The sequence below is a fragment of the Anopheles funestus genome, chromosome 3RL (assembly GCF_943734845.2).
Source record: "Anopheles funestus chromosome 3RL, idAnoFuneDA-416_04, whole genome shotgun sequence".
Taxonomy (NCBI): domain Eukaryota; kingdom Metazoa; phylum Arthropoda; class Insecta; order Diptera; family Culicidae; genus Anopheles; species Anopheles funestus.
Genome location: NC_064599.1, coordinates 78,275,197 through 78,299,863, shown reverse-complemented (window position 1 = coordinate 78,299,863; position 24,667 = coordinate 78,275,197). Strand labels below are relative to the sequence as shown.

Genomic DNA, 24,667 nt, shown 5'->3' with positions numbered 1-24,667 from the left:
TTAAGTTAATACGTAAAAAACTAGCAAAAACATATTAGTTTCTAATTTTATTGTCAAAATTACCATAAAAGCTCTTGTCAATGAAGTTAATCAAGAATGGATGGAAAGGATATGGGGGAGAAGGCGAAAGCTTTCCTCCGTTACGTTTTGTTACGATAGGGAGGGAGAGGGTCAATAAAGCACAATTTTCACGTTACGTTATAGTTGAATCATCCCTAATATATCTTGTGGCTCATCTTCTGAATCAGACAGTTGTATATCCAATCATTCAAACCGGCACCTCTCATTGCCTGAGCTCAAACACACACACCGGTTGTTAATGTCATGATGAGACATAATTTCGCTTCATCACTCACATTCTCCTCAGGTTTTGGAAGTGCTTTGCCAACACCAAATCTTGATACCGTACACCGGAAACAGCGTCTTCGGTGCTAATTAGCACGATCACGCACACACGACAAGCTAATTCGCGTTTTCCTCTACCCATTTCCGGTTAATATTAACATACATCCACACCGTGCCTGTCTGCGTTTCCTGCGCTCCGGGTGACCTTCCTTAGATGTTGGATGAAAAGTGAAAACTCGTTTTTCACATCGCCATTTATGAGGTTCCATCGTTACACCACTCCCCAATTCCGGTGGCGTGTTCGTCAAGGTGCCTTACTCTAAAAGCAACGATAAGACCTTTTACGCTGTCTTCAGAACACGAGAGCAATAGAACACCTTCGAGAAATGTGTGCCGCGAATGGGTGAGACTTGCACCCGTTGGCCCTTTTTGTTTGCTTCACTTCCGGGTAATGTCGGCCAGGGTGAGGTGAAACATGACAGCTAGTTCTCTCCACGTTCAAAAAACTTAACGAATTCGCATGGAGGTAGCGAACAAGGAGCTGATTAAGAGCTCAATAGCGTTAGAGGCATGCGAGGCAATGGGGAGAAGTAGAGCGTTCTTCGTGCGTTCCTCGGAACGACCTGGCCCGGGTCTGGCATGGATCATCATGAAAGTACCAAAGCGAGCAATTGCCGGTTGTATGATGCTGAAAGGATGACACGAAAAGCACAGCCATCTCACCAAACGCGACACTTTCCAAAAGGCACCCGGCTCTCGGGTTTGGGCGAAACGTTAAAGCAATTTCACCACGCCACCACGTGTTTCTTTCCGGCCTTTCCAGGGGTTTGACAGTTCCCAGTGCCGAAATATAGCGAACACTGCAAAATTGCGATACAGACTCTCGACTTTCTTCCAATACCCGCCGAGGACCTGCATCTACCCAAACACACACACACACACACGCACGCAGACAAAGCTTTGGGAGGAAGTTCGCCGGTTGTGCCACGGGAAAGAACTTCATTCACTGACCTCCTCGGGGGGCGCTCAACGACGGTGTAATGACGATAATGAAGAGATGAAAGCGTACACCCTCGTACAACGGCATGCTCTTTTAACTTGCCGAAAAAAGTAGAAGAAACAGCAGCGTATAAAGAAGGCGAACCAAAAAAGGGAGGACACACTGCTGATGCACACTACCCGTACCAGGTTCAGCTGGATCGCTGCATTTCCGTGTAGACAACATGGAAGGTTCTCCTACTACTATTGCTACTACTACTACTACTACCACCACCATGAAACGTGATGATTATAATGCTTTCCTTCTCCCGGAGGGGAAACTTCTGGATGCACATTCTGTGCCACCGAAAGATCAACGGCAGGCCGGAAACTGTGCCACACACACACATCTCGGTCGGACGGTCTTTCCGCGCACTTGACGTACCACAGAATTGTGATGCAATTTTTGGTGCCACATTATCTCCCGGTTCGGTAGTCTCGAGAGGTTTCGCCTAGCACACTGTCGCCGGGAGCGATGTCGATCGTAAATGAGCAAAAATTGATTTGTGCCTCTTTTGCAGCCCTCCGGGAGATGGAAAATGAACTGCAACGGTTGACGAGCGTTGGAAACACGTTTGACATTTTATCCCGGCCATTTTAGAAGTCACTAGCGAAGAGGTTGAAGTGTTTGCAGTTCAGACTCCTGTTTTAATATCAGTTTCAGTGAAGGCTTGTTCTACATTATGATCAACTTGTTAACTTCCTTTCGCTTTGGAAAAGCTTTTTTTTGGGCAGGTTAAAAGACTCCTCTCCCTCTCAGCCATTCTTCAACAACTTTTTGCCCCGGATTCTCCATCAAGATATCCAATTTTGCACATACACGCTCTAAAATCTGCGTGTCATCATTTGCCACATCCGGGTGAAGATTTTCAAAAGACACTAAACATTGTTTTCCTTCTCGTCCAAATTTTAATTCCCGTGTGCAATTCCAATTCCCCAACGACTTACCCTGCTGCACAGCAAGAAGAACCGAGCAAGGCAGGCAAATGAATTGTTTGTCTCATTCTCTCCTGTCCGCCGCGTTAGTGCACCGAAGCTTTCAGCGAACGGTTTTGCACGGGCAAGAAATGAAACATTTTAAACATTATAAATGTAATCCCACGGGTAGTATAAGTTTTATGTGAAAACGCTGTTAACCATCGCCCCGAATCGGTGGCCCTCAGACGTTCATGGCGATAACGACGGTGAGGGTGATGCACTGCACATTAGCGTTATGATCGTTTGCGTGTATACTCGAGGAAGAGCAACGCCAAAACCAAAAAAAAACATGACAACGACGAAAAACCATTGCCATCGGAATGCTGCGTACAGCGTGTGACCCTTCCACAGTGACAACTTGCAAGACCGCCTGTCACTGGGAAACAATCAGTGTGACCCACCGCCCATTAAAACCTGGAAGGTAGTGCTGTGCTGAGGTTTTGTGCTCTTCTCGCACGCATTCCTCATTCGCTACCAACGGGCTACCAAACTTATTACGACACGTGGATCGTACCGTCACAACCGAAACCAGATGCCTTACGGCTTGACGGGCATTAGAAAGTGTCAAACTTTTGCAATAAGCATGTTCCTGTTTTGCGCGATGCTTTCAGGTACTGGCAATTTTTCAGAACCTTGCGCTTGGAGGACTTGTGTGAGTGTTTGCTGCTACGAGATGAGAAAATAAATATTTCTTTTGATGTTCAGCTTTATTAGGAAGTCAAACTCATTCTTTGTTACTGTTGAGTTTGTTGTTAACTTTATACATTTCTAACAAATATTTCGAGTAATACGAAATACTTCACAACGATAACAACAGATATCAGTAAATACATAAATCTTCGTGAATAAACTACTCAAATTACTAATAGTATCTTAGTAGTATACTATTCATATTTCCGTGGCATTCAAAGTAAACAATCCCGTCCTATAAACGCCACGAGTGAGTGTCACGGTGTAACGCTTTGAAGCGTTACTCTAAACTTAAAAAGCTTTTTTCTAAGCTTTTTCCTGTTAGTATGTTAAAAAAGGTTATTCGAACCGCCCGTAAAGTTTAGTAAGATAAATAAATTTCCTTTTTAATCTAAAAGTTTGCTTCAAATTGATAATTGAATCATTCAGTAAAGTATCCGACTGGAAAACACAACACAAACCATTTGTTCTAATGGAACTTCTCACACCGATTAAAGCTTTAAGTGCAAATGGGCTTCCCTTGTGGGACGATTATCATGCAAAACACCCATAAATGTGACCGGCAAGGATTTTCCCTTAATGACGTTCGCACCTGTTGACCCAACTGTGCCCAAGCGTGCGCTGACCAAAACGGCGTTAAGCAGCAGATGTCTCGATCGGTCTCTTACGCCCCTTTGGGATCAATTATAGACGGACACACACACTCAGTGACCGCTCAGTGATGGTCAATCCACCACTAGGTTTGGACCACCCTTTCGTATAATTTTATTGTATTGCTCTTTCCATATTTTTACCCAACCGCTTTGTTTTAGAGTAAACACACACTGCTCTTACCACACATAATCAACTGTCCGGTTAGTACTAGGCCACTCACTAAAAGCACATCCCTGAAGCCGCAGATGATTTTTATGTCATCACTTGTTGACACGTTTTTGTGCACTTGACGCTGGTGCAGCTCGTCCTGATGGTGGGGGGGAGGTGGGAATTTTTAATTCAAAATCACGAGAAAAACCAGACAAATATCGGTGTGAGATTGGAGGGTGTTTTAAAACGAGAAACACCTCGCAACCCTCGACTGAAGTAGGCTTATTGGAAAGTGGATGAAGGTGGGCAGTCTGTCGGCGGGTCTATGTTTGCCCAATGGAAATATTTGTCAACGTCAACGTGCCATCGAAAACTGACAGCCTTCATTCACATCTCTTCCGCCAAGCGCGAGTGTCCCTTTTTGGGGCATTCGGTCACTCGATAATTCTGGGGAAGATTCGTTTTTTTTGCTATTTGTTTGGTGGAAATGGTGGCAGACAAAGGTAGTGTAGCGTGACCGTGACGAATGGCAAACATTGGAAATGCATATCACTTTATGTGGTGATTATAATTGAAGTTAAAGTCCGTGAGAAATTATGCCCCAAAACATATCCATCATATCCGGCTATTGAACTCCATAATAATAAAGCTTTAAATTCTAGTTATCGCAGTCGATGATCGATTGACTTCGAGTGATCTTCTCATTTGACATTTGCCCACTAACGAAAGGATAACTTGGTTGTTACTATTCAAACAGACCAACAACAGACTGGTCCACAAAACGGATCTGGTTATGCAAATCGAAGCTCACCCAATTTGTGGGAATCATCCATATCTCCAAATTACCCTTTCCCCTACAAACATACCACAGCACAAAGCATAGAGACAAAGTATTATTCTTCCTAACAAAAGAAAAGGAAACAAAACCTAACAAAACCAAGGAAGGAAAATAGTTTGCACAAACAGCAAATCGACTAACGAATTGACTCGAACCCGAACGTCGGTCGCTTCTCCTTCCCATTGTGTGTGTGTCGCTAAATTGTGTGTCGAAAGTGTCAACCTGGACCGGGGAGAGCCTTCCAGGGATGGTAAGCAGTTGGAAAACAATTTGCCAATTCTCGTTGACCAGCCAGTGGACCGGCTGTACCGGGTGCGGCCATTGAACATACTTACGGCTGAACGCCCCAGGAGAACAACTGACACGATGCCGTACGCCGAGACGCGGCTACCTTCGGTGACAGTGCCTTAATCCCTTGGTTCCCATCCCATGCACCACGGGTTTTGTGAGAAAATCCTCAGCTCTGTCCCACACCGTAGAATGGAATTTCGCTCCCAAAAATGGACTTCGCTTAGCAGAGTTTATTCTCATTCTTGAAATACGGATCCATTCCAGCTACAATCAAATCATGTGTCCGTGTGTGTTTTTCAAACCCGTCCGGTTATCTGACTTTCGTATGGTGGTACCAAAAATGTCTTGCACAGAATTGCACGCCTCAGTTTACCTATTCGTAAACGTTGGTTTCCCCTTTTTTGCATCTTCCAGCAGCCGACAGGGGGACGAGCTTTGGGCCACCCCATTCCCATTCCTAGCTGCATCACGTGCAGCATATGTTATGGTGCCCGATTTTCTGATGCCCTTTAGCATGAGCGTTCCTTCGGACAGGTTTATCGAATTTAAAACGTCAGTTTCACTTATGCTCGAGCTGTTCGGAACTGGGAACCCGGGAAGTCTACCATCGGTACACGATTCCCTTTTTGGATGCCCTTGGAGGGCCCGGAAAGTCAGTTTTGGGACCTTTTTGGCCGGGAGGATGGTGCACTGGAGGACATTTTCGGCTACGGTTACTCCACTGTGCTAACGGAACGGAAATTTTCCCTTTTCCTTTTCCGTGTCAGACTACACACTCGGGAAAATATTGCAAGTTGTGATAAAATTTTCATTTTTCCTCCTCCCTGATTCTCGTGTTCCGGGAGATTTGATTGGTAGAGTTTTGTGCATGTCGTAACTGAAATTATAGTAATTGATGTACTAACAAACGACGGAATGGTGGGATTTGTAAGTTTTTGGGAACTGTTTCCATCGGAGTTTCGTGCCTTAGAAATTTAAGTTAAACCAGGGAAATAAAAAACAATCAAGAGTGTTACTACAACCACGAATGAATGTACGGAAATAAAAAATCTTTATTCCATCTATCAAACATTTGACTTCTGTCCGAAAACATATCCACTTAGAGGCATCACTTACGCCATGTCACACAGTCATATAGTTGAATCAATTAAACCAGGAACATGAACATGACAAAGGGTTTGCAAAAGGTTTTTAGGTGTGTCATCACACAAAAAAAACTCTAAATAACGATCATTCTAAATTGAAGTGGACACTATTGCTAGAGCGGGATTCAATTAACCACAAATATAAGATCCGCTGTACACGTACGAACAATATAATTAATTTAATTTTTATAAAAAAACCCATATTCATTATTCTGTACTTAATCCTAACAAACGTACAGATTAGAGTGTGAAATGGATTAACATTTCAAATTGGAAAGCTTAGGTATTGTGAAGCGAGTATACACTCCACCCCTGCGTACGATTAGTGTTCGAATACTAAATGTGTCAAAGGATCTTTTTTCCATGTCAACGTTGTTTCTATGGATACGCAGATTGCTTTGTCCGGACACTAGAATGACGAGCAGAAGCCAGAATAGTCCGTTGTACTATTAATCCAACGATTTTGATGGCTGTGTAACAAAAATTGAAACACAAATTAGTACATAATAAAAATAGATATTTTTTCATATTGGGAGTATTTCAAATTATTTGCAGATATTTAATTAAATTCTTAAATTATTGGTAAGAAAATATGGGAAAAATGGATTCGACTCCAGTTAAATCGCGTCAAATGAGATTAGTTCTTGAAGCTTTGTTAAAGCTCAAAGTTTTTTCTTGCTTTACAAACGTGTACTACAAACTGAAGTGTTCCGGCTGGATCCATTCTGTCACACGGTCCATCAGTGATAATTAGACTCACATGTTCAAACATTAATTTAATCATTCATCGTAACAGCTATTCCTTTTTTTATTTTAAAGTCCGCGTGTCACATTCACCATCGGGTGGAAGATTAAATGCATGAGTAAATTGCATCATTACACACATTAGTGAACAATGCTGATTTTTGGCTGGTTGAGTGGAGCATTGAGATTTGGATGCTAAAGCCATGGTCATAAAAGTCTCTTTACTGCACATTACGTCTACACAAACTGCATACCATACTACGAGGTGGTCATTTCGATTGCCATTAATTAGAAATGATTATTAAATTTCACCAACACCGGCAACAGAAATTGAATCGGAAGCAATGCTTCTTTCGGACCCTTTTCTGGTTGGACATGATGTATAGCCAACCGGTAGTAATATTTCGATCTACATTAACTGGTAAATACAGAAAAACACTAGCAGCATTCACAAAAATGCAAACCTTACCTTGTTCTGTTTTCATTTGCCAGCACTTTGTTGGAGTAAATAAGCATTCGATTCGTTTATCTGCCACGGTAGAATCCGGTCAGCCTCTGTAGGTGCCTGTAGGAGAAAATGAAGTAATAAAAACACGGACGTTTCATTTTAAAATTGGTATAATTACCTTTTGCACGTGCCACCTCCAACCGGTACCCTTCATCTGGATAAGTCAATTGTGATGGACACCACCCCGCGTTTTCGCTGATGTTTTCCGATTCCGATAGTGGAAAAAGTTGCGTTTAAGCAATTCCTTCCTTACGCCATACCCGAAACGCTCAATTCGAGTGCACAACCGGATGCACAAATGTAATGGCATAAATTTGAATACTCACACCAACAAACGAACTCACTGGAGCTCATAATTGCTGCAATAACGATGATTACTGGCCACTTCCAGTTCTGAAACTTACCGTGTGGTACCTAAAGGTGGATCCGGTTAAAGGGCTTAATAAATGAATTCAATGTTCCGTTAAAAACAACACACAGCCACCGCAGAAGCACTTATTTGGTTGATTTGGGAAGGATTTCCCCTATATTATATTCGTATTGTTTTATTCGAAATTAATATATCACTAAATAGAATCTTTTTGGTGTTTATAAAAAAGCTATCAAACAGTATGTTTGAAATATATTGAAAAGCACCTGTCTGTGCTCAATATATTCTACAGAATAAGCAAAAAACAACCTAAAAAACTAGTCTCCTAAAATCCATTTCCGGTTTTTTAGTAATACTTTTTTTTTAGCACGCTTCTATCAGATCCATTTTTATCTTTCTACCATCAGTCTACAGTCAATTTCATACCAAAAGGATATGTGGCCATGGGCAAAAGGCAAATAATTGAGCAAATCAAATACAAATTACACTGCGCGCCCATTACGCGTTGACGGCTGGTGATGATGGACTTGGTAGGCCATTTTAAAATGGTTAATTAAAAATTAATTCAATTGGGTGAGAAAATTGTAGCCTTGTGCTTTTTGGGTAAATCGAATAGTACCAAACTGAGTAGTACACAGAACTGAAGAATGCGAGTAACGCATGAGATCATGTAATGTTGTTGTATGTCCAATCCGTAAATGATGTTATTTTTAATTTACTCTAATAATTTATTATCTCGTATTGTATTAAAACGGTTTATTTGGAAATTTGTTTACTAGTAAGATAATAAAATATTCTTTAATATTCTTCAAATCGCAACATATCGGTAGTAACTACACCCAACGTTCATTTCAAAATGCTGAAGGATATAATTTAGGGCTTGTTTCACGCACAACAATTCTTTCATGGAGACAAGGGCTGACTCCTACATTATTTATTTTAATTTTAATTATTAATCATCTTTTGTCTGTTGCTTAGAAGATGAGCCATATTTGTAGGAATTATTAAAAATTTTGTGATAAAAACTGTTTTCCCATATGGGTTTTTGCATGACCGTTGTCCAGTCCTTAATGCCATAGGAAGAAACTTCAAAACAGTCTTCATTCCGGTATAAACAACAACAATCAGCGAACCAACGTTTATCCACCACAAAGCGATGGCAAATTTGCGAGATATTTCATCGAAAAAATCAACCCGTCCTACGATCAATGTAGCAATTCACCCAAACCCAGGCACTCCACCCACAGGATCCGTTGGTTCACACGACGGTAGTGATTACAAATCCATCTTCTTCAACGAAATATCTCAAATTATGCGTGGCTACGGTGATTGTGAGAAGCCGCTCCGTGAGTCGGTCCTACTCGTGGAGAAGATAGTGCTCCAGCAGCTACGCGGAATCATGCAGGAAGCAATCGATCATGCCATGTCGCGGCCCAACTCACCTACCCTGTCACGGCGAGACTTTGAGTATATAATGCGCAAAAATCAGATACGTGTCGCACGCCTGCAGAAATATTTTCGCGACATGGCACTGATGAAGAAGCGACTGAAGGATCTGTGCGGTGGACGCTATCCGCATCTGAATCTGGGTGCCTGTTCCGAAACTTCGGATGATGATTCCGACCGGGAGGCACCGGAAAAGTATGATGAAGAGAAGGTACGCCGTCTGTTCCGGGCGGATCGAATATCGCAGATACTAACCGGGCGACAGTACGACGAATATATAGCGGCCCGTCGGATATCCTTCATGCATCGAAACACGGAAGTAATGAAAAACAAAATGAGACTGTGGCTTAACATTCCGGAGGACGTGAACATAACGCAAAGCTGTTTGCTTACGTTAACCTATCTAGCGCATGAAACCATCGCGGTACTTGTGGACATGTGTATTCTCACACGGTTAAATAGCTCAAACAGGACCGTCGACCCGTACAGTCGGGTTACTCCTTCCGGTGAGTATGATAGGACCAGTTAGCGATTGTAACATTTGCTCATTCGAATCGATTCGACAGGTAAATCATACAACATGCTGCACACCTGTCCGGAAGTGTCACAAGGCCGAGGGTTAGATGGTGTAAAGCCCATCACACCACAGGAAATCACTGAAGCTATGCGAAGACATCGACAGATGGCCATGCGAAGCTCGGGTCGTTACAGAAATGCACTTAATTTTAAACCTCCATATCTGGCTATGTAAATACGTCACACAGCAAGCAGAAGATCTTCGTTAAGGTTAATGTATTTTAAAACTTAAATAAATGTGTGTATTTTCCACTTACAAAACTTACTCCCTATCAAGTTCTATTATTTCCACATCATTAGACAGTTGAGTGGCAGGAGAAGAAGAATCGGAGTCTTCGGAGCTATCGGTCCAACTAATAGTACGTCTGGTCCTGCGTTTAACAGCACTTCCATTCGTTTGTGCAGCAACTGGGCGTTTTTTCGATTTACTAGTCGATGGCGTAGTATCTCCATTTGTCCGCGCTGCGTCAGGTACGAGCGGAAATAACTTACCGCACCGGAACTTCAGGGAGTTATTCGAAACACGCGTTGTTCCTCGCTTGATGTAACTAAGCGTTGCGTACGGTGTATAAACGAACGATTCCTTGAGGTAACCGTTCACAATGAGATAACCCACGATCTGTTCCGCTATCGTACGATCTATCAGTGGTGCTGGATCCGTTAACCGCAGATTGGCCTGCCCTTTATGCATCCAAGCGTCGACCAGCTTCAAACCGGTAACGTTCGTCTGCTCGAGATCGGCTTTCTCAATAATACGGTGCAGCTGTTCAACGTACGGAGCGATTTCTTTTAACGGCCGTACCAAATCAGTGTTGACGCATCGATCGCACATGCCATTGCAATTTTCAGCGCCCCATACTTCCGAAAAGTACTGTGAAATGATCTTTCTTCGACATCTGAAACGGGATAGAGAAACGAACGTATCGATTAGGCTTGATTTCATTTCCCGTAAGTAAAAGCAACAATTATTCGACACATACTCGCTAGTCGTGATACAATATTCCACCATTGCATACGCATTCTTTAATCCGGTATGTTCGGAAAATGTCATCGTCGTGATGCGAAAGATATCAACGAAGTGATACAACAGTATACAATCCGCCGGAGCTCCATCCCGTCCGGCACGGCCACTTTCCTGGTAAAAGTTTTCCATACTTTTGCTTAACGTGTGGTGTATCACGAACCGAACATTGCCCTTATTAATGCCCATACCGAACGCCACCGTTGCAACGACCACCTGCAAATCCTCATTGTACCAAAGCTTATGTATTTTGGTCCTGTCCGCTGGATCCAGATTCGCATGATACGGTCCCGCTTTTAAGCCACGCGAAATCAACGCAGTGCTAATGTCAACTGCATCCTTCATCGAGTACGTGTAGATGATTCCGGACTGATTCCGAAAGCGAGTAAGCAGCAAATTCGTGATCAAATCGAACTGTTCCTCTTTGCTGACCGGTTTCGATAGGACGTGATAGTAAAGATTTGGCCTATTAAACGAAGCTACAAACAGTAACGAGTCGGGTATGTTTAGCATCGTCTGAACATCGCTAATGACTTTAGTGGTAGCCGTCGCCGTAACTCCTAGCAAAGGAGCCTTTGGAAACATTTCCTTAAGCACGTTGAGAAATTTGTAGTCTGGCCGGAAGTCGTGACCCCACTGAGAGCAACAGTGTACTTCATCTGAAAAAGAAACACGATAGTGCATTACAAAAGGATACAAACTCGGTTTCTATTCACTTTACGTACCGATAGCGAACCGATCCAAATGTCCGTTATTGTAACACTTCTGCAGTGCCGTCATGAAACGTTTACTTTTCGATAACCGTTCCGGTGTTACGTACAGTAACTTTAGCGTTGGCAATCGCTTGTCGCTAAGTTCACTGTGTATCTTACTAATGGAATCCTTGTCCGTGGTGCTACAGAGCAATTTGGCTTTGATTTTTAACCGTTCTAATGACCACACTTGATCTTCCATGAGCGAAATAAGCGGTGAAATAACCACGGTTACACCTTTGCTTAGCAGGGCAGGTAGTTGAAAGCACAAGCTCTTGCCTGCCCCGGTCGGTGCGAGAAACAAAACATCATTACCGGACATGAGAGCGTTTACCGTGGCCAGCTGCTTCGGTCGGAACTCTTTCGCCGAAAACACGGTGGAAAGAAGATTTCGTGCCTTGGTGGACCATGGGAAGTTTTCTCTTTCCCAATCATTTCCCGTGTGCTGGATTGTTCTTCGCTGCTTTCGAAGACTCTTTATTTGTTCCTGTAGCTCTAGAAGATGCGCTTTTTGTGACTTTAGCCGGCACAACTTGTCTTCAATTACTTTTAGCTTTTCCGATATTTGTCTCTCATGTGCAGCCAGCTCTTCGTCACTCAAGGAGCTTATCTGTTCATCCATTGTCTGACTGACTGGGAGCACGTTTGTATATTTAATTGCACTGTACACTTATTATTGTATTTAAATAACAAAATATATTACTATTACAAGGTTTTTAACTTATATTCTACCACACGACATAGTTTCTCTTCACCACACCAAATAGCGAGAGAATGCGGTGTTTACTGATGTGACATTTCTGCCAGCGCATTTCCAGGCATCATTCTGCTAGCGCCAGGTGCAGGGAAATGTTTTGTAATAAAATATGTAGATTTTATGAACACACAACATAAATGCAAGTTTCTGCAGAGAGAAAAATTAACCAGATTAAAACTTGGAGAACGAGAATATCTCCTGCAACCAGAATTTAGCACAAAAATGTGCTTCGCTTTTTTAAATTAATGTCAAATGCCAACAAACGTCAGTCCGTATGTGAAATACAGTTTGCTGTCAAAATTTTTTTTTCCAAAAATGTAAACAATACGTCTGGTCAAACAACAAGCTGACTAACGAAAAGTATCTCTAGACTAATGAGCTGCACGGAAAGAGTTTGTCGCCTTTGTTTGCAGGAAGAGTTGGAACACGACCATGGCGTACTGGTTCCGTTGGCCGATAACAGTAAGATAGTGAACATTATACGGGAAACAACCACGATCGATGTACGTTCAAACGCGAAGCGCTTGGATGACGATCGCAGCACGTAATCAATGCTTGTACGCTTTATTTGTAGGTTTTCATAGACGACCGATCACAGTATTACTTGTGTGTGGAGTGCAAAGAGGCCCTTCTCAAGTGCTTTGACTTTCGCGAACGTTGCATCATAAACGATGCAATATTCCGGCGGAAATTCTCACAATATGCTAGTGCAACGGAGGAGACAGTTTTCATGCCCGTCGACACTGTCAGCCTGGAAGGCAGGGATGGTGTGGAGAAGGAGGAAAAGGTCGAAAATTCCGAAGATGACGAAGAACCGTTTATGCAGGAGTTTTTGGTTGAAACAATCGAAAACAACGATGATTGTGAACCGTACGAACCATTGCAAGACGAGATGCTGGCGGCTGATTTCTCCGACAGTGAAGAATTATCCAAGAAGAAGAAAAATGATCGAAGGAAGCGGGGCCGCAAGAAAACCGTGGAGGTCGACAAGGCAAATAACAAGCTACCTTGCGCCCAGTGCGGGAAAATGATTGCACGGAATAACATCAATCAGCATCAGCTTACGCATGATCCCGATCGGCCGAAGGTGTTTTGTTCGTACTGTGGAAAAGCGTTCAAAGATCCGCGCCGGATGCAGATGCACATTAACAGCAATCACACGCTAGAGAAGAAGTATCCATGCGAGATATGCGGGAAGGTTTATCTTCGCCCGACTTCACTGAAGGATCACAAACTGGCGAAGCATAGCGACGACAAGCGGTACGAGTGTTCCGACTGTGGAATGGCTTTTACCAGCTGGGCGCAACGGTGGCACCATTTCAAGAAAGAGCACACAACGGCCAAACCATTCGCCTGTACCTACTGTGATTGGGCGTTTAAGTTCAAGTACGTTAGCTTCCTGCATCATATATGAAACAATTCTATTTTTAACGCTCTACCTCGCTCTAGGTGTGATCTGACCCTGCACATCCGGAAGCACACTGGAGAAAAGCCTTTCAAGTGTGACATCTGTGGAAAAGCGTTCAACAAGAGTTACAACGTAGTGATACACAAGAAATCGCACCGCAATCTCCTGCCAGCTGAGCAAGGAATGGGGACAGCAGAAGGAACGCTGATACCCCAAACCGTGGTAAAATCGGACAATACAATTTAAGCGACGTAAGCACACGATATTTATCTGCAAGTATATAAGTTATTATTTTATCGCGAACAATATATTCGTAATTTTATGAAATATATATTTCTTTCGATCATTATACAGATGAAAACTGTTATTTGCAAAAACGATGACCAAAAATGCCGTTGGTGTGGTTTGCTGATTACATTATAATGCAGGATGAACTATCTGCATCCGGTGTTTGTGAGCCTTCGCGTAGTTCTTTAGCTTTCGATGCTAGAAACGAGCTTTCATATTCCTTTTGCATATGTTCCGGTAGCGGTTTGGACCATTCCTCCGGTGGATTCGTTCGCTTCGTCCACACGTTATTGCTGTAATGGGCCCGCATCCGTTCTTCGCGCCGCTTCTGTTCGCTTTGTATTAGCTCTAATGCACTTTTTGTGTCCGTGGCGTTCTTCTCGAACCGCACACAACTATCGAAATCTCGCTTCCACTGGTTGCAGTCGATCGATTCACCGTGTATGAAGTATTGATGAAACCGGCCCTTGATGCTCGTACAGTCTTCGTACTCTTCATTATATAAGTAACACGGTCGGATCTGGTTCGGAAAAACCCGGCAATAATCGTTGTTTTTAAACAGGAAAAACTCATGTATAGAAATGATAAAGAACTTACCGACCAAAGGTTTTTCAACACTTGCTCCTCTTCGGGTGTTTTTGGTTTGATGGCAGTGGCCGCTTCATAAATTGCAGACATGCTAAAGTTGTTACAATACTGAATGCATTCAACCAATTTTGTTTATGTGGTTTGACAACATAGAATCCCGCAGAGGGCTACTTTCACGCACGTCAACGCATGTTTATAGGGCAAAGGGTTGAACAGTTTACAAGCCACGCAGAACACAAACGGGAAGTCGGTTTGTTTTGATTCTCTATTTCATTAAAAAGATTTATAAATGAACTTGATGGCTTTTCAACACACTTTTCAATTATTATATGCCTTAACCAACCAAACCAAACGAGATGGTTTCTCCTTACCCTACAAAAGAAGGTTCTGCATGATCAAATCTCGTCTACAGATGATCCTTTTCCGTAACAAAAACCTTCCGCAATTCCACAATTAAGTTTCTAATTGTTATGCTTTTGTATTATCCTTGTTGGGAACAGGTTTGATTTCATCATTCCTATGAGATTTCTTGTGAATTACCACGTTGTAGCTTTTGTTGAACTTCTTTCCGCATATATTACAAGAAAATGGCTTTTCTCCGGTGTGCGTTCGAACATGTAGCGTGAAGTCACTCCTACAATTATAGAAAAAGAAAGGCATTATTGCAGTTCTACTTCACTGAACAATAAGGACACTTACTTTAGCTTAAATGCTTTATCACAATACTGGCAGGAAAATGGTTTCGCTACCGTGTGTGCCGTGATGTAATGGTACGTCTTCTTTGAGAAGTTGGTAAATTTCATACCGCACGTATCACACTCGAAGCGTTTCTCCTCGGAATGTTTCGCGTAGATATGCTCCCGTAAGGAATTTGGTCGGAAATATATTTTCCCGCACTCCTTACACTCATACTTCCGCTCGAACGTGTGATGGCTATTAATGTGCACCTTCAACAGATTCGAATCCTTGTACTTTTTGCCACAGTGCGAACAGCAAAGCTGCGGTGGTTTGGGATTGTGTGTTTCCAGATGCTTCCTCATGTTGCTTCTACGAATCATTTTCCCACACTGTTCACAAGGCAGATATCGGTTTGAAGTGGCCGCACAAAATGTGGACTTGGTACTGGTAGTATTTTTCTGTTTAGCTTGGTTGGCTAATCTGCTTGATTTTTTCCCAACTTTGGAATTAGCCCGTGTTCTCATTTGCTCTTGCTCATTTTCTTGCTCAACCTCTTGTTCATTTTCTAGCTTAAGAGACTCACATTGATTCAGCGTTTGTTCGTCATCATCCTCTTCTATTATCACCACTTTTATGTTCTCATCAAAATTGTCTTCAACACCTATAATTCGAACGTTTTCATCGCTTTCTAATGTTGCCAGAAAAATCTTATTGTTGTGTAAACAAGTTTCGCGAAACTGTTCATACTGCACAAGCAATTGACGACACTCTTCACACAAAATAACGGTGTCCAATGCACCTGGCAAGGCCTAAAAACGACAAAGACATGTTATGATCTTTCGACACCCGTGAGGCTCGTGATCTTACCTCTAGCGATGTTAAATTGAATATAGTTTCTATAAGTGCGTCATCCTTTTTCAGTTCAGTGAAATGAGGCTCTTTTTCTGCTAAACACAAACGGCAAATTTTTTCACAAAAAATCGTCATTTTTACACGCGTATACAAATTTATCGCGCAGTACACGCAGCGAGATGCGATGTAATGTGTTTTGTTTACAGAATGGAAAAAAAAGTTTTGTTTACGATTTTGACAGCGATACAAAAAAGGGCTTCTTTGGTTCACGCACAGCGCGGGCAGTCGAAGAAATTGTGGTATTTTTGTATTTTTTATGTTTTAATTATACTATTGCATTTTGTACTATAAATACGATCGCTTTGAACAAAATTATGCACTTGTTACAATTCTACTAATCCAATTTATGCATACAAAATAAATTCGAAACAAAAAAGACCGATTCTAGCGCGCGTTTGGATGACAGTTACAACGACGGGTAAACAAATTGGTTCAAAGAGAAGCTCAAACATTCCAATTATGTCTGCAGAAGCAGTTGTTTTTGTGTAGCTTACCTCTCTTGCAACAGTGGCAAGTAAATAAAGTATACGATTTGTTTCAATTAATTGTGCCAAAAGCCGCTCACAAGATGATACAGAACGAGAACAATCGGGCACAGATGGTGAAGATGCGCATGCTGCGCGAGTTCAACATTAAGGTGATCGACAAGTGGTTGTCCGAATGTGTGTCCTTCTGTCTGCAGGAAAATCCGAAAATGTCCAACGAAGGTATATTTCAATTTGCGTTCAGCCAGTGGTTGTTGGCTGATCTGAACGAGATTGGAACCGCGGTGCTACCACCGGGGATGGAAATGAATATGGAGCAACACACGCTGAAAGGATCGTTTCCGCTTCAGATGCAGTACCTGATTGATATCTGTTAGTTCCCGACATTTACCACTCGATGAGCCACTCGATGTAAAGATGAATAATTGTCTCTCTGTTTATTGCTAGCCGAACCAGCATACGACCAATGGAGAGCTTTGTACGACAAAAAGCTTGACGAGGCCGATGATGAGGTGCAGATGAGAAAGAATCAGGCACCGAAAGTAAAGAAGTACGAGCACTCAATTCCGACCCTGTGATCTCGTCGTTTAAAAAAGCAATATATTTTTCTTTCTTCTTAGACGAAGGATGCTAAAACTCGAACTTACGGACGGAAAGCAAACGGTACTTGCGATGGAACACAGTCCAATCAGTTGCTTAACCACAAAGCTGACACCCGGCTTGAAACTGCTCCTAACCGGACCGATGCGATGCGTGAACAAAGTCATCTTGCTCGAGCCACGAAATGTGCGTGTGCTCGGTGGCGAGGTTGACGTACTGCTGATAACGAATGCGTACGAAAATGTGCTACTTCGTGTGTTGAACAAACCGGCTAACCCCAATCCGAAGTTGGATTACGAAGAAATCCAAGTTTCGGAGAGTATAAATCGTCCAAATCACAAAACAATCCAATCAATCCCAATGGTGCAGAGTACAGCGTGTCCAGAGCGGAAAGTAAATCAAAGAAAATCTCCCACCGTGGCCGAAGTCGACGATGTGGACGATTCTCTGCTGATGGGAATCGATTTAGATGTGATCGAAGCGAGTCAGCCAAAACCGGACCAGGTACCGACAGTCAGCACACTGATGGATGATGATGACATGGATGACGTTGTGCAGCTGGTTGAGGTGCGCAGTGAACCGCAAATTATGCACCAGCAGGTATCCTCCACCAAGCGTTCACAGTCATCACCGGTTGTGGTGGAAATTACTTCTCCCATCCGTAAAAAACCGACCTATGATGGATTATTCGAGGATGATATCGATATGATGAACTCTTTGGAGAATGAAATTCGCAACGAGATGAGAACCTTCGAATCGTACCCAGTGCCTGATGAGAAGCTGGATGAAATAGATCCTCCCCAGGCCAAGAAAGCTAGACCGTCTGATGAGTATCGGGCTGAACGGCACGACGAAACTCCCAAAGCTTCGCTAATCGCACGATTGCCGACAGCTTCTTGCAGCGCATACACATCCAACGATAGAAATAAGCACCCAGAACCACAACCTTCTACGAGCAAAAAGTTCAATCAGTTTGATACCTCGAATCTGTTCGAAGATAGCATGGATTGCACGGATGAGGTAGAGTTTGTTAACGCACCAAACACCTTCAAAATACTTTCGCCCGACTACAAGTATCGGATCGACGGCACAAGTTTAGTGACAATCGAACAAATTATGTCGCTACCGGAAGCGTCCCGTACCGGCACCAGTTTCGTGGTGTACTGTGAAGTGGAAAGCGTCACAGAACAACCCCGCATCCGCAAAGGACAGTGGCACCTTAGCATCGAGCTGACGGACCATTCGAATGTGTGTCTGCCGGTACGATTGCATGATAACGTCATCAGTAAGATGGCAAGGCACGATGCGGGTGAGTTGATGCGAATGCGCAAAACCGATCGCGAAGGTGTAATGAAGCTGCTCGATTCGATCTTGACGGATTTTAAGGATCTTTTGCAGAAGATTAAATGTTTCTGGCGGATAATTTACCAAGCCGATAGCGACACTCAAGAACCACCGGTAGTGATGGAAACGTACGAAATGAACGAAGAACGGGGAGCCATTTTATTGGATAAGATTATTCAGGAAAACTGTAGTCAGTTAAGAAAAATGTTATAGAGATTATTACTCGTTGGAAAGACATGCCTCATACGACGCAAAATGCTATCGGAATTCCCTGGAGGTAAAGAAAACTAATGTTTCGCTGAGTCGCATTGGATGTTAAGGATTGATCCGTGTTGAGGGTAAGTATGGTTGATTCTTCTTCAGCGTTTATTATTTTTTTTACAATTAAGACATGACATACATTTTTCCTTCACACATACACATACACGTACATACTTATTATCACATTCGTAAAAGAAAAGCAAAAGCTCAAGTGGAATTGTTGAACGATCGGGATCAAATGGGAAACGCGCACTTTTTCTTGCAATTGCTGCAATTGATTGTGTACTGATCGACACTATCCGGTCGATCCGTTTCCATTCCCTTGATCCTGTTGCTCTGACTCGGTCACACATGGTCGCAGTCATACCGCGTTATAAAAATCTAGCTTTAATCCATGTTGTTAAAATATCTATACACCAGAACACTTCGTTTGCGCTAGGTACAATCCGGAAGTGTGTACACGTGAGCCACTGAGCTAAAGGATCTTTTTACGGACGCATCTAGCGTCCGGACCGCTCATTTGCGGCTTGCCATTAGCTTCGGTTAAAGATGACCAGTTTCAGCTGCTCGTAACTGATCCACATGACCACGTTCCACGAGACGAGCCGTGCGAACGAAGGTACAAAGCCTTTGTAGAATGCTGCCACACCTTCCTTAGCGCCCATCCGGATGGCACAGTCCAATGCACCACGGTACTGTCCGCGGGGCGAGTTCATGTAGCGCGTCTTCACCACGTCCACCGGTGAGGCGACGATTGTTGCGGCCAGTCCCGCTACAACCGCGGCCGAAAAGTGACACCGGATGTCGTTGGGCATGTGTGCGTAGAGTAGTAGACAGTCCTTCACCACGTCGTAACAAACGATCTCCGCCACGTTGACGATCGCATTACGACCCACGTTCGGCATCGCTCCCTTCCACAGGCCGCGCATCCCTTCCTCCCGGTGTATCGTCCGGTACGCTTCGAGTGTAGAAGCGTACCGACGTCCGGTCGATGAGCGTGTGGCCGCTTGAAACCGTACCTTTACCACATCTGTTGGTTGTGCGATCATGACTGCGGCACCACCCGTCGTTAAACCGGCTAAGATTCGAGTTCCAATCTGAAGACCAGCTTCATTTTCTGCAATGTCAATGAAGTTGATGTTAGTGTCTGAGAACGAATGTCTATCGAGCAGGGGATGTTGGGCGTGTGTTGCCCGGAAGCTACCTTTAAGCAGGGAACCGTAGAACGTTTTCACGGTATCGTACAGCCCTAAGCGAATGGAGCAGAAGCACAGCTGACGCTGTAGACCAGCGGACAGCCCATTATACAGTGTCCGGAAGCCTTCCTGTCTGGTGATGGTGGTCAGCGTACCCACTAGACCTCGGTACTGGACGTGCTGGGTCGCCGGTACGGGAGTCGGATTGAGTTTGAGTGAGGCGGATGTGTTGAGGGCGGGAGCCATGGCTACTGTTCTAACTGGCTGTTCGCCTTGAATCTAAAATTGTGAGAAAAAGGAAACAATTGTAATCATTCCATGCAGTCGGAAGTTATTAGACGGAATTGGAATTGGAAATTCAATTTCATGATGTGTGACATTGATTGTCAGCTGTAACAATTCGAAAAATGCCCTTATTATTAGTACCATGTCGTGTTCGTTATGCTATATTTTAAACGCCATTCATCGTATGATTGAGATAAAAGCCGTATGTGATTCATTCACTACAAAAGATCCGTTAAATTCATGTGATGATCTCTAATCTTCTTAACTAGTTGAAATGATGGTAACGATCCTCTCATTTTCCAAAATCATTCAAAGGGCCTGATCGCCATTCAAGATTGTCTGTTTTTTCCCAAATATGTATTTTGTAGGCAAACGTAACAATACCTTTGTGTATAAAGCGCATTGTAAAAAGGGGAAAAAGACCCAAAACAAAACTTTAAAATTTCTTTCCCAAACCCCATAGTCAGTAACCAGTACGAGTGTCCGAAACCTGTCCTTTTGCGTTGCATAACCCGTTAGAGAGTTACCGCTCGGCTAGGTGAAGGACAATCGTATCAGCGCGTATCCGCGTAGTTCAAAGTCCTACGACCACTATTGCACAGGGTTTGCCCTACTTCCTACTGCTGCTGCGATGCTGCTGCGAGTGCGTCGCCTCCGACATGAAGCATAAGTCCATCGATCAGAGAGCAGATCGTATGGCAGGGTTTGAACTTTGTACCGATCTAACCGATTCCACCGGTTTTACTGCAGACCAGTCGAGAGTCGGTTCGAGGGCACTCAGCACTGTTTTGTTTGGTTTTTTGTGCCGAGTACCGCTCGTTGAACCGTAAAAACCGTCATCAACTACGGCGGAACTACGAGTTTGTTGTTTGATGGACGCAAGCTGTAGCATTCGCTCGATCGCGACGCATTCATCCGCATCGACGGCCAAAGACACCTGATGTGCTGCTGAAGGTGCCGTAAAGCAATCGCTCACTCGCACGCTAAAATCGCTTCGATTCAGTTACGTTGGAACGAGTACGAACTAGGAAGCAAACTGTGCAGAGCCCCCACAACAGATCATTATTATATAGGCGGACGAAAGAGGTATGTTCTTCAGCAAACCTCCGCAAAACCATGTTCTGTACAATTTAACCTCTGCTCAATGTTGCTCTCCTGTAGTCGCACTTCTTACCTGTAGTCGCACTTTGGCCGTGTCCAGCGGGAAGGTGATAAAGTCTGCAAAGCAGGCAGCTGACCCGGCGGTGAGCAACTTTACCGGCACGGAAGCCGTCAGCTCCGTCGTCTTTTCTGAGGTTCGTCGTTGAAAGCTCATTTTTGTGTTGTTTTTTCTTCTTCTTTTTATTCGTCTGGTTTGAATATGTCCTAAAGGGGATGGAACCAAAAAATAGTACGATCATAATTAATTATTTTGTTTTGCTGGAAAGTGATAATTCTTTGGTCGAAACACGATTGGCTCGAAGGGAGTGGTGGACACAGATGCGTGAAATCGGCAGTATATAGTCGATCTCTCGTCATTTCTGTCTGAATCGAACGAAAACAAAAATAGCCTTGACAACAGGCAGTGCGTCAAGGCGATGGCAAAGAGGGGCACGTTAAACCCGACCACCATCCCATATCACGATCGTGTCCGCCATCGCCAATTAATGCGTCCATTCGTTCGGCGCACGGGTCAGCTGATAAAAAAAACCGGCTATCTTGGCTGTTTTGTTGCCTGGCGGGGGCTCGTCTAACAACAAAGCTTACGCTAGCCAATCGAATATCTCAGCATGAGATGGTGGGGATTTTTTTTATTGTCACGCATCTCGGCATCACACATAAAGCCATTGTCAGAGTACAAATGAATGGGCAGATAGATCTTAACTATTGACGCCGTTACACGAAGGGTTTGTAAAGTAGTACTTTAGTAGAAACACTTGAAATTGAATTAAGATTAGCTTAAGACCATCTTACCAAGGATCCAGTTTAGTGTCTAAACTTAACCGGATATGAAGGAAGTAGCAAAAATATCTAAAATATTCACTAGCTTGTTTGTGCTCGGTTCTTTACAACGACAAACTACCGCGTCCTTGATGGTGGACTGTCCTGTCCCCTGCACTTCTTCTTCATTGTTCACTTATCTTGGACGAAGAAAGATTACAACGATAGCAAACGTTTATGATCGCCGATCTATGACTGACCCTTCGTCGACGATTATCTAGCGATACCTTGGATGACAGTAATATAGTGACCATCGTATTTATTGCTTTTCGATAACTGATGGAAAGTATTTATTACAATTTACAAAAAACAACGCTGTAAAAACTGTTTTCTTAATATACACTTTCACAGACACTGAGCTTGAAAGCATCGTCTTCAAACACACTAACCACGATGTCCTCGGCGTTTGTTTAACCTCTCGAACGCCTTTCTAAAAAAGCCGCGTTACACTCCAACCAAACTTATGAAACGCTCCTAACGATATGAACTCACAAAAACCACAAAACTTACACAACGGATGTCCTCCGGTGCTGTTGAACTTGGTACCAAAAATTTGAACCACAAACATACACCAGTTACACAATTTTTAACAGTAAACTTCAACACACGACTACTATTCGGTGCGAGGATCTTTTGTTTTCAGACGATCATTTAAAACTCGATCACTTCCGGTTTGAGCACGGTTTACTTAAATATCACACCAGAAGTAACGTAACGTAACTTTTGTAACGATCAAAACCCACAACACAACGAACACCACACCGAACCGGAAGGAGTTACTAGCTGGCTTACTGAAGGAGCAGCACACAGGTCGCCCTGCGCCGTGCTCGTGCGTCTGCTGGAGCGGTCAAACTGATACAGTAAGGCTGAACCGCGGTACGGTGTCATATAAATAGGCTCGTGATCGGGCGGCCGACGAAACACGCCACCGCACGACCACACCGAATCGAAACGGCGCGGGAACAACGTCTGGTCCGTCGAAGCGCGTACTTCGGTCCCGCGCGCCGTTCGGTTCGGCTTTCGTTTGGCCCCCTTTTGTGTTGGGAGGTGGTAAAGGTGCTTCGACCGGGGGTTGCTAGGTGGGGTGGGAATAGCTTGAAGATGGTACACAGATCAGTAGGGCGAGTGTCATCTTTTCGGTCATCTGTTGCTATCGTCCAGTCAATGGATCGATAAGAGACGAATGATGTAGCTAGAGGGTATCGTCTCTCCAACAAGAATGAACTCATTCCGCGTGCTAGTTCCGCTATATCCGCTATGTTGCGACACTATCGTTGAAGAATTGCTATTCTAGCATCCATGATAGATGTTGTCAGAAGTGGAAATAATGATGTTTGACGAATGATTCATCAGCATCTGTTATCGACGGATCCTCCACATATATTGGAGGAATATCACTTGGCAACCGATTTGCACATTTCGGCTATTGACGCTAACCAACGTGTTTATGTCGAACACACCTCAAACACCGGTCAAAAGTCGAGACGCTCCGGAGTATCTCTCTAACCGATTGTTCAAATATTATTCGCATCGTTATGAACCAGAGCACGATCGTGCGATTCTTTTCATTGCCGCCTGGCCAAACGCCAAAAACCGTGGAGTCGCTTATTTTTCTAAATAAGTTTTATGTGCTAAGTTGCGAGATATTTTCGCTAAAAAAAAATTGATGCGAAATTAGTGCCATTGAATTTGACTTTGATGCGTGACGACGTATCTTCGCGTAAAGGAAAGCGTAAATACCTTACGGAGGATAATGTTATCTTGTCGTATTGTGTGATCGTATCTTTTCGTACACACATGAATCGTTAAATTGATCGTAAAAACAAAGTAGCAAACAGGCTCCAAATGTTTCGCAATATGAAACGAAACAACAACAAAAAAAGCGGAAACTTTTAAAATCTCAACAGTTCTCAACAGCGAGTGTTGGAACGATGGCATCCCTTGATAGCTTGTTTTGTATTCCATGTGGCCTGACCCCAAAAATCGGTGTGTGAACCATCCAACCGAGCCTTCTTTCGATTACGATTTTGCGCTGCCGGACCAGAATGAAAACCCTTATCAGCGCGTTTCATATGAACCCTGGCAGGGCATATGGTGTGGGCCGAAGAAAAAGGTGTGTCCCACGGTCCGCGTCGACCAATCAGGAAGACTTGATGCGCTTGTTTTGATACTCCAAATTTTGGAACGTGATGGAAAAATATTGGACTAGGCAACAAGATGCTGCTGCCGCTTTCCTGTCGGGATGTAGTTTATTGTGACTTGAGAAATCACGCCACCACCTCTGAATCCGATACACCTCGGCATTGTGGGGGTGCGTGATCATCAATCAATCAGTTTTT

The 24,667-nt window shown here is 43.5% G+C and overlaps 7 protein-coding genes across 9 annotated transcripts; 3 read left to right on the top strand and 4 right to left on the bottom strand.

Annotated features, from left to right (window-relative positions):
* The first annotated feature begins 8,822 nt into the window (after nt 1-8,822).
* On the top strand, nt 8,823-9,961 carry LOC125770792 (uncharacterized). The gene is made up of 2 exons (XM_049440783.1): nt 8,823-9,703; nt 9,764-9,961. Exons 1-2 carry the CDS (start codon nt 8,908-8,910, stop codon nt 9,946-9,948), a joined length of 981 nt encoding a protein of 326 aa, XP_049296740.1. The 5' UTR covers nt 8,823-8,907; the 3' UTR covers nt 9,949-9,961.
* Nucleotides 9,962-9,978: 17 nt separating this feature from the next.
* LOC125770781 (ATP-dependent DNA helicase Q1-like) lies at nt 9,979-12,412 on the bottom strand. Its single transcript, XM_049440768.1, has 3 exons — nt 11,520-12,412; nt 10,754-11,453; nt 9,979-10,669 (listed from the first exon to the last, which is right to left on the bottom strand). Exons 1-3 carry the CDS (start codon nt 12,166-12,168, stop codon nt 10,036-10,038), a joined length of 1,983 nt encoding a protein of 660 aa, XP_049296725.1. The 5' UTR covers nt 12,169-12,412; the 3' UTR covers nt 9,979-10,035.
* Nucleotides 12,413-12,553: 141 nt separating this feature from the next.
* LOC125770785 (endothelial zinc finger protein induced by tumor necrosis factor alpha-like) lies at nt 12,554-14,060 on the top strand. Its single transcript, XM_049440773.1, has 3 exons — nt 12,554-12,806; nt 12,878-13,689; nt 13,753-14,060. Exons 1-3 carry the CDS (start codon nt 12,678-12,680, stop codon nt 13,955-13,957), a joined length of 1,146 nt encoding a protein of 381 aa, XP_049296730.1. The 5' UTR covers nt 12,554-12,677; the 3' UTR covers nt 13,958-14,060.
* LOC125770794 (UPF0545 protein C22orf39 homolog) lies at nt 14,038-14,791 on the bottom strand. The gene is made up of 2 exons (XM_049440785.1): nt 14,597-14,791; nt 14,038-14,519 (listed from the first exon to the last, which is right to left on the bottom strand). Exons 1-2 carry the CDS (start codon nt 14,675-14,677, stop codon nt 14,124-14,126), a joined length of 477 nt encoding a protein of 158 aa, XP_049296742.1. The 5' UTR covers nt 14,678-14,791; the 3' UTR covers nt 14,038-14,123.
* Nucleotides 14,792-14,834: 43 nt separating this feature from the next.
* LOC125770786 (zinc finger protein 595-like) lies at nt 14,835-16,356 on the bottom strand. Its single transcript, XM_049440774.1, has 3 exons — nt 16,133-16,356; nt 15,287-16,074; nt 14,835-15,221 (listed from the first exon to the last, which is right to left on the bottom strand). The coding sequence occupies exons 1-3, from the start codon at nt 16,250-16,252 to the stop codon at nt 15,056-15,058; spliced, it is 1,074 nt and encodes a 357-aa protein (XP_049296731.1). The 5' UTR covers nt 16,253-16,356; the 3' UTR covers nt 14,835-15,055.
* A 231-nt stretch (nt 16,357-16,587) lies between these two features.
* On the top strand, nt 16,588-18,819 carry LOC125770783 (uncharacterized). Its single transcript, XM_049440770.1, has 3 exons — nt 16,588-17,034; nt 17,110-17,212; nt 17,283-18,819. Exons 1-3 carry the CDS (start codon nt 16,746-16,748, stop codon nt 18,817-18,819), a joined length of 1,929 nt encoding a protein of 642 aa, XP_049296727.1. The 5' UTR covers nt 16,588-16,745.
* A 130-nt stretch (nt 18,820-18,949) lies between these two features.
* LOC125770790 (mitochondrial uncoupling protein 2-like) lies at nt 18,950-23,263 on the bottom strand. Of its 3 annotated transcripts, none has more exons than XM_049440779.1 (4): nt 22,839-23,263; nt 21,523-21,713; nt 20,072-20,342; nt 18,950-19,984 (listed from the first exon to the last, which is right to left on the bottom strand). In XM_049440779.1, exons 2-4 carry the CDS (start codon nt 21,661-21,663, stop codon nt 19,401-19,403), a joined length of 996 nt encoding a protein of 331 aa, XP_049296736.1. In that variant the 5' UTR covers nt 21,664-21,713; nt 22,839-23,263; the 3' UTR covers nt 18,950-19,400. The 3 variants fall into 3 exon arrangements, with proteins under 3 accessions (XP_049296736.1, XP_049296738.1, XP_049296735.1); XM_049440781.1 differs by lacking the exon at nt 22,839-23,263 and adding an exon at nt 22,718-22,789; XM_049440778.1 differs by lacking the exon at nt 22,839-23,263 and adding an exon at nt 22,302-22,637.
* Between the last annotated feature and the right edge of the window lie 1,404 nt (nt 23,264-24,667).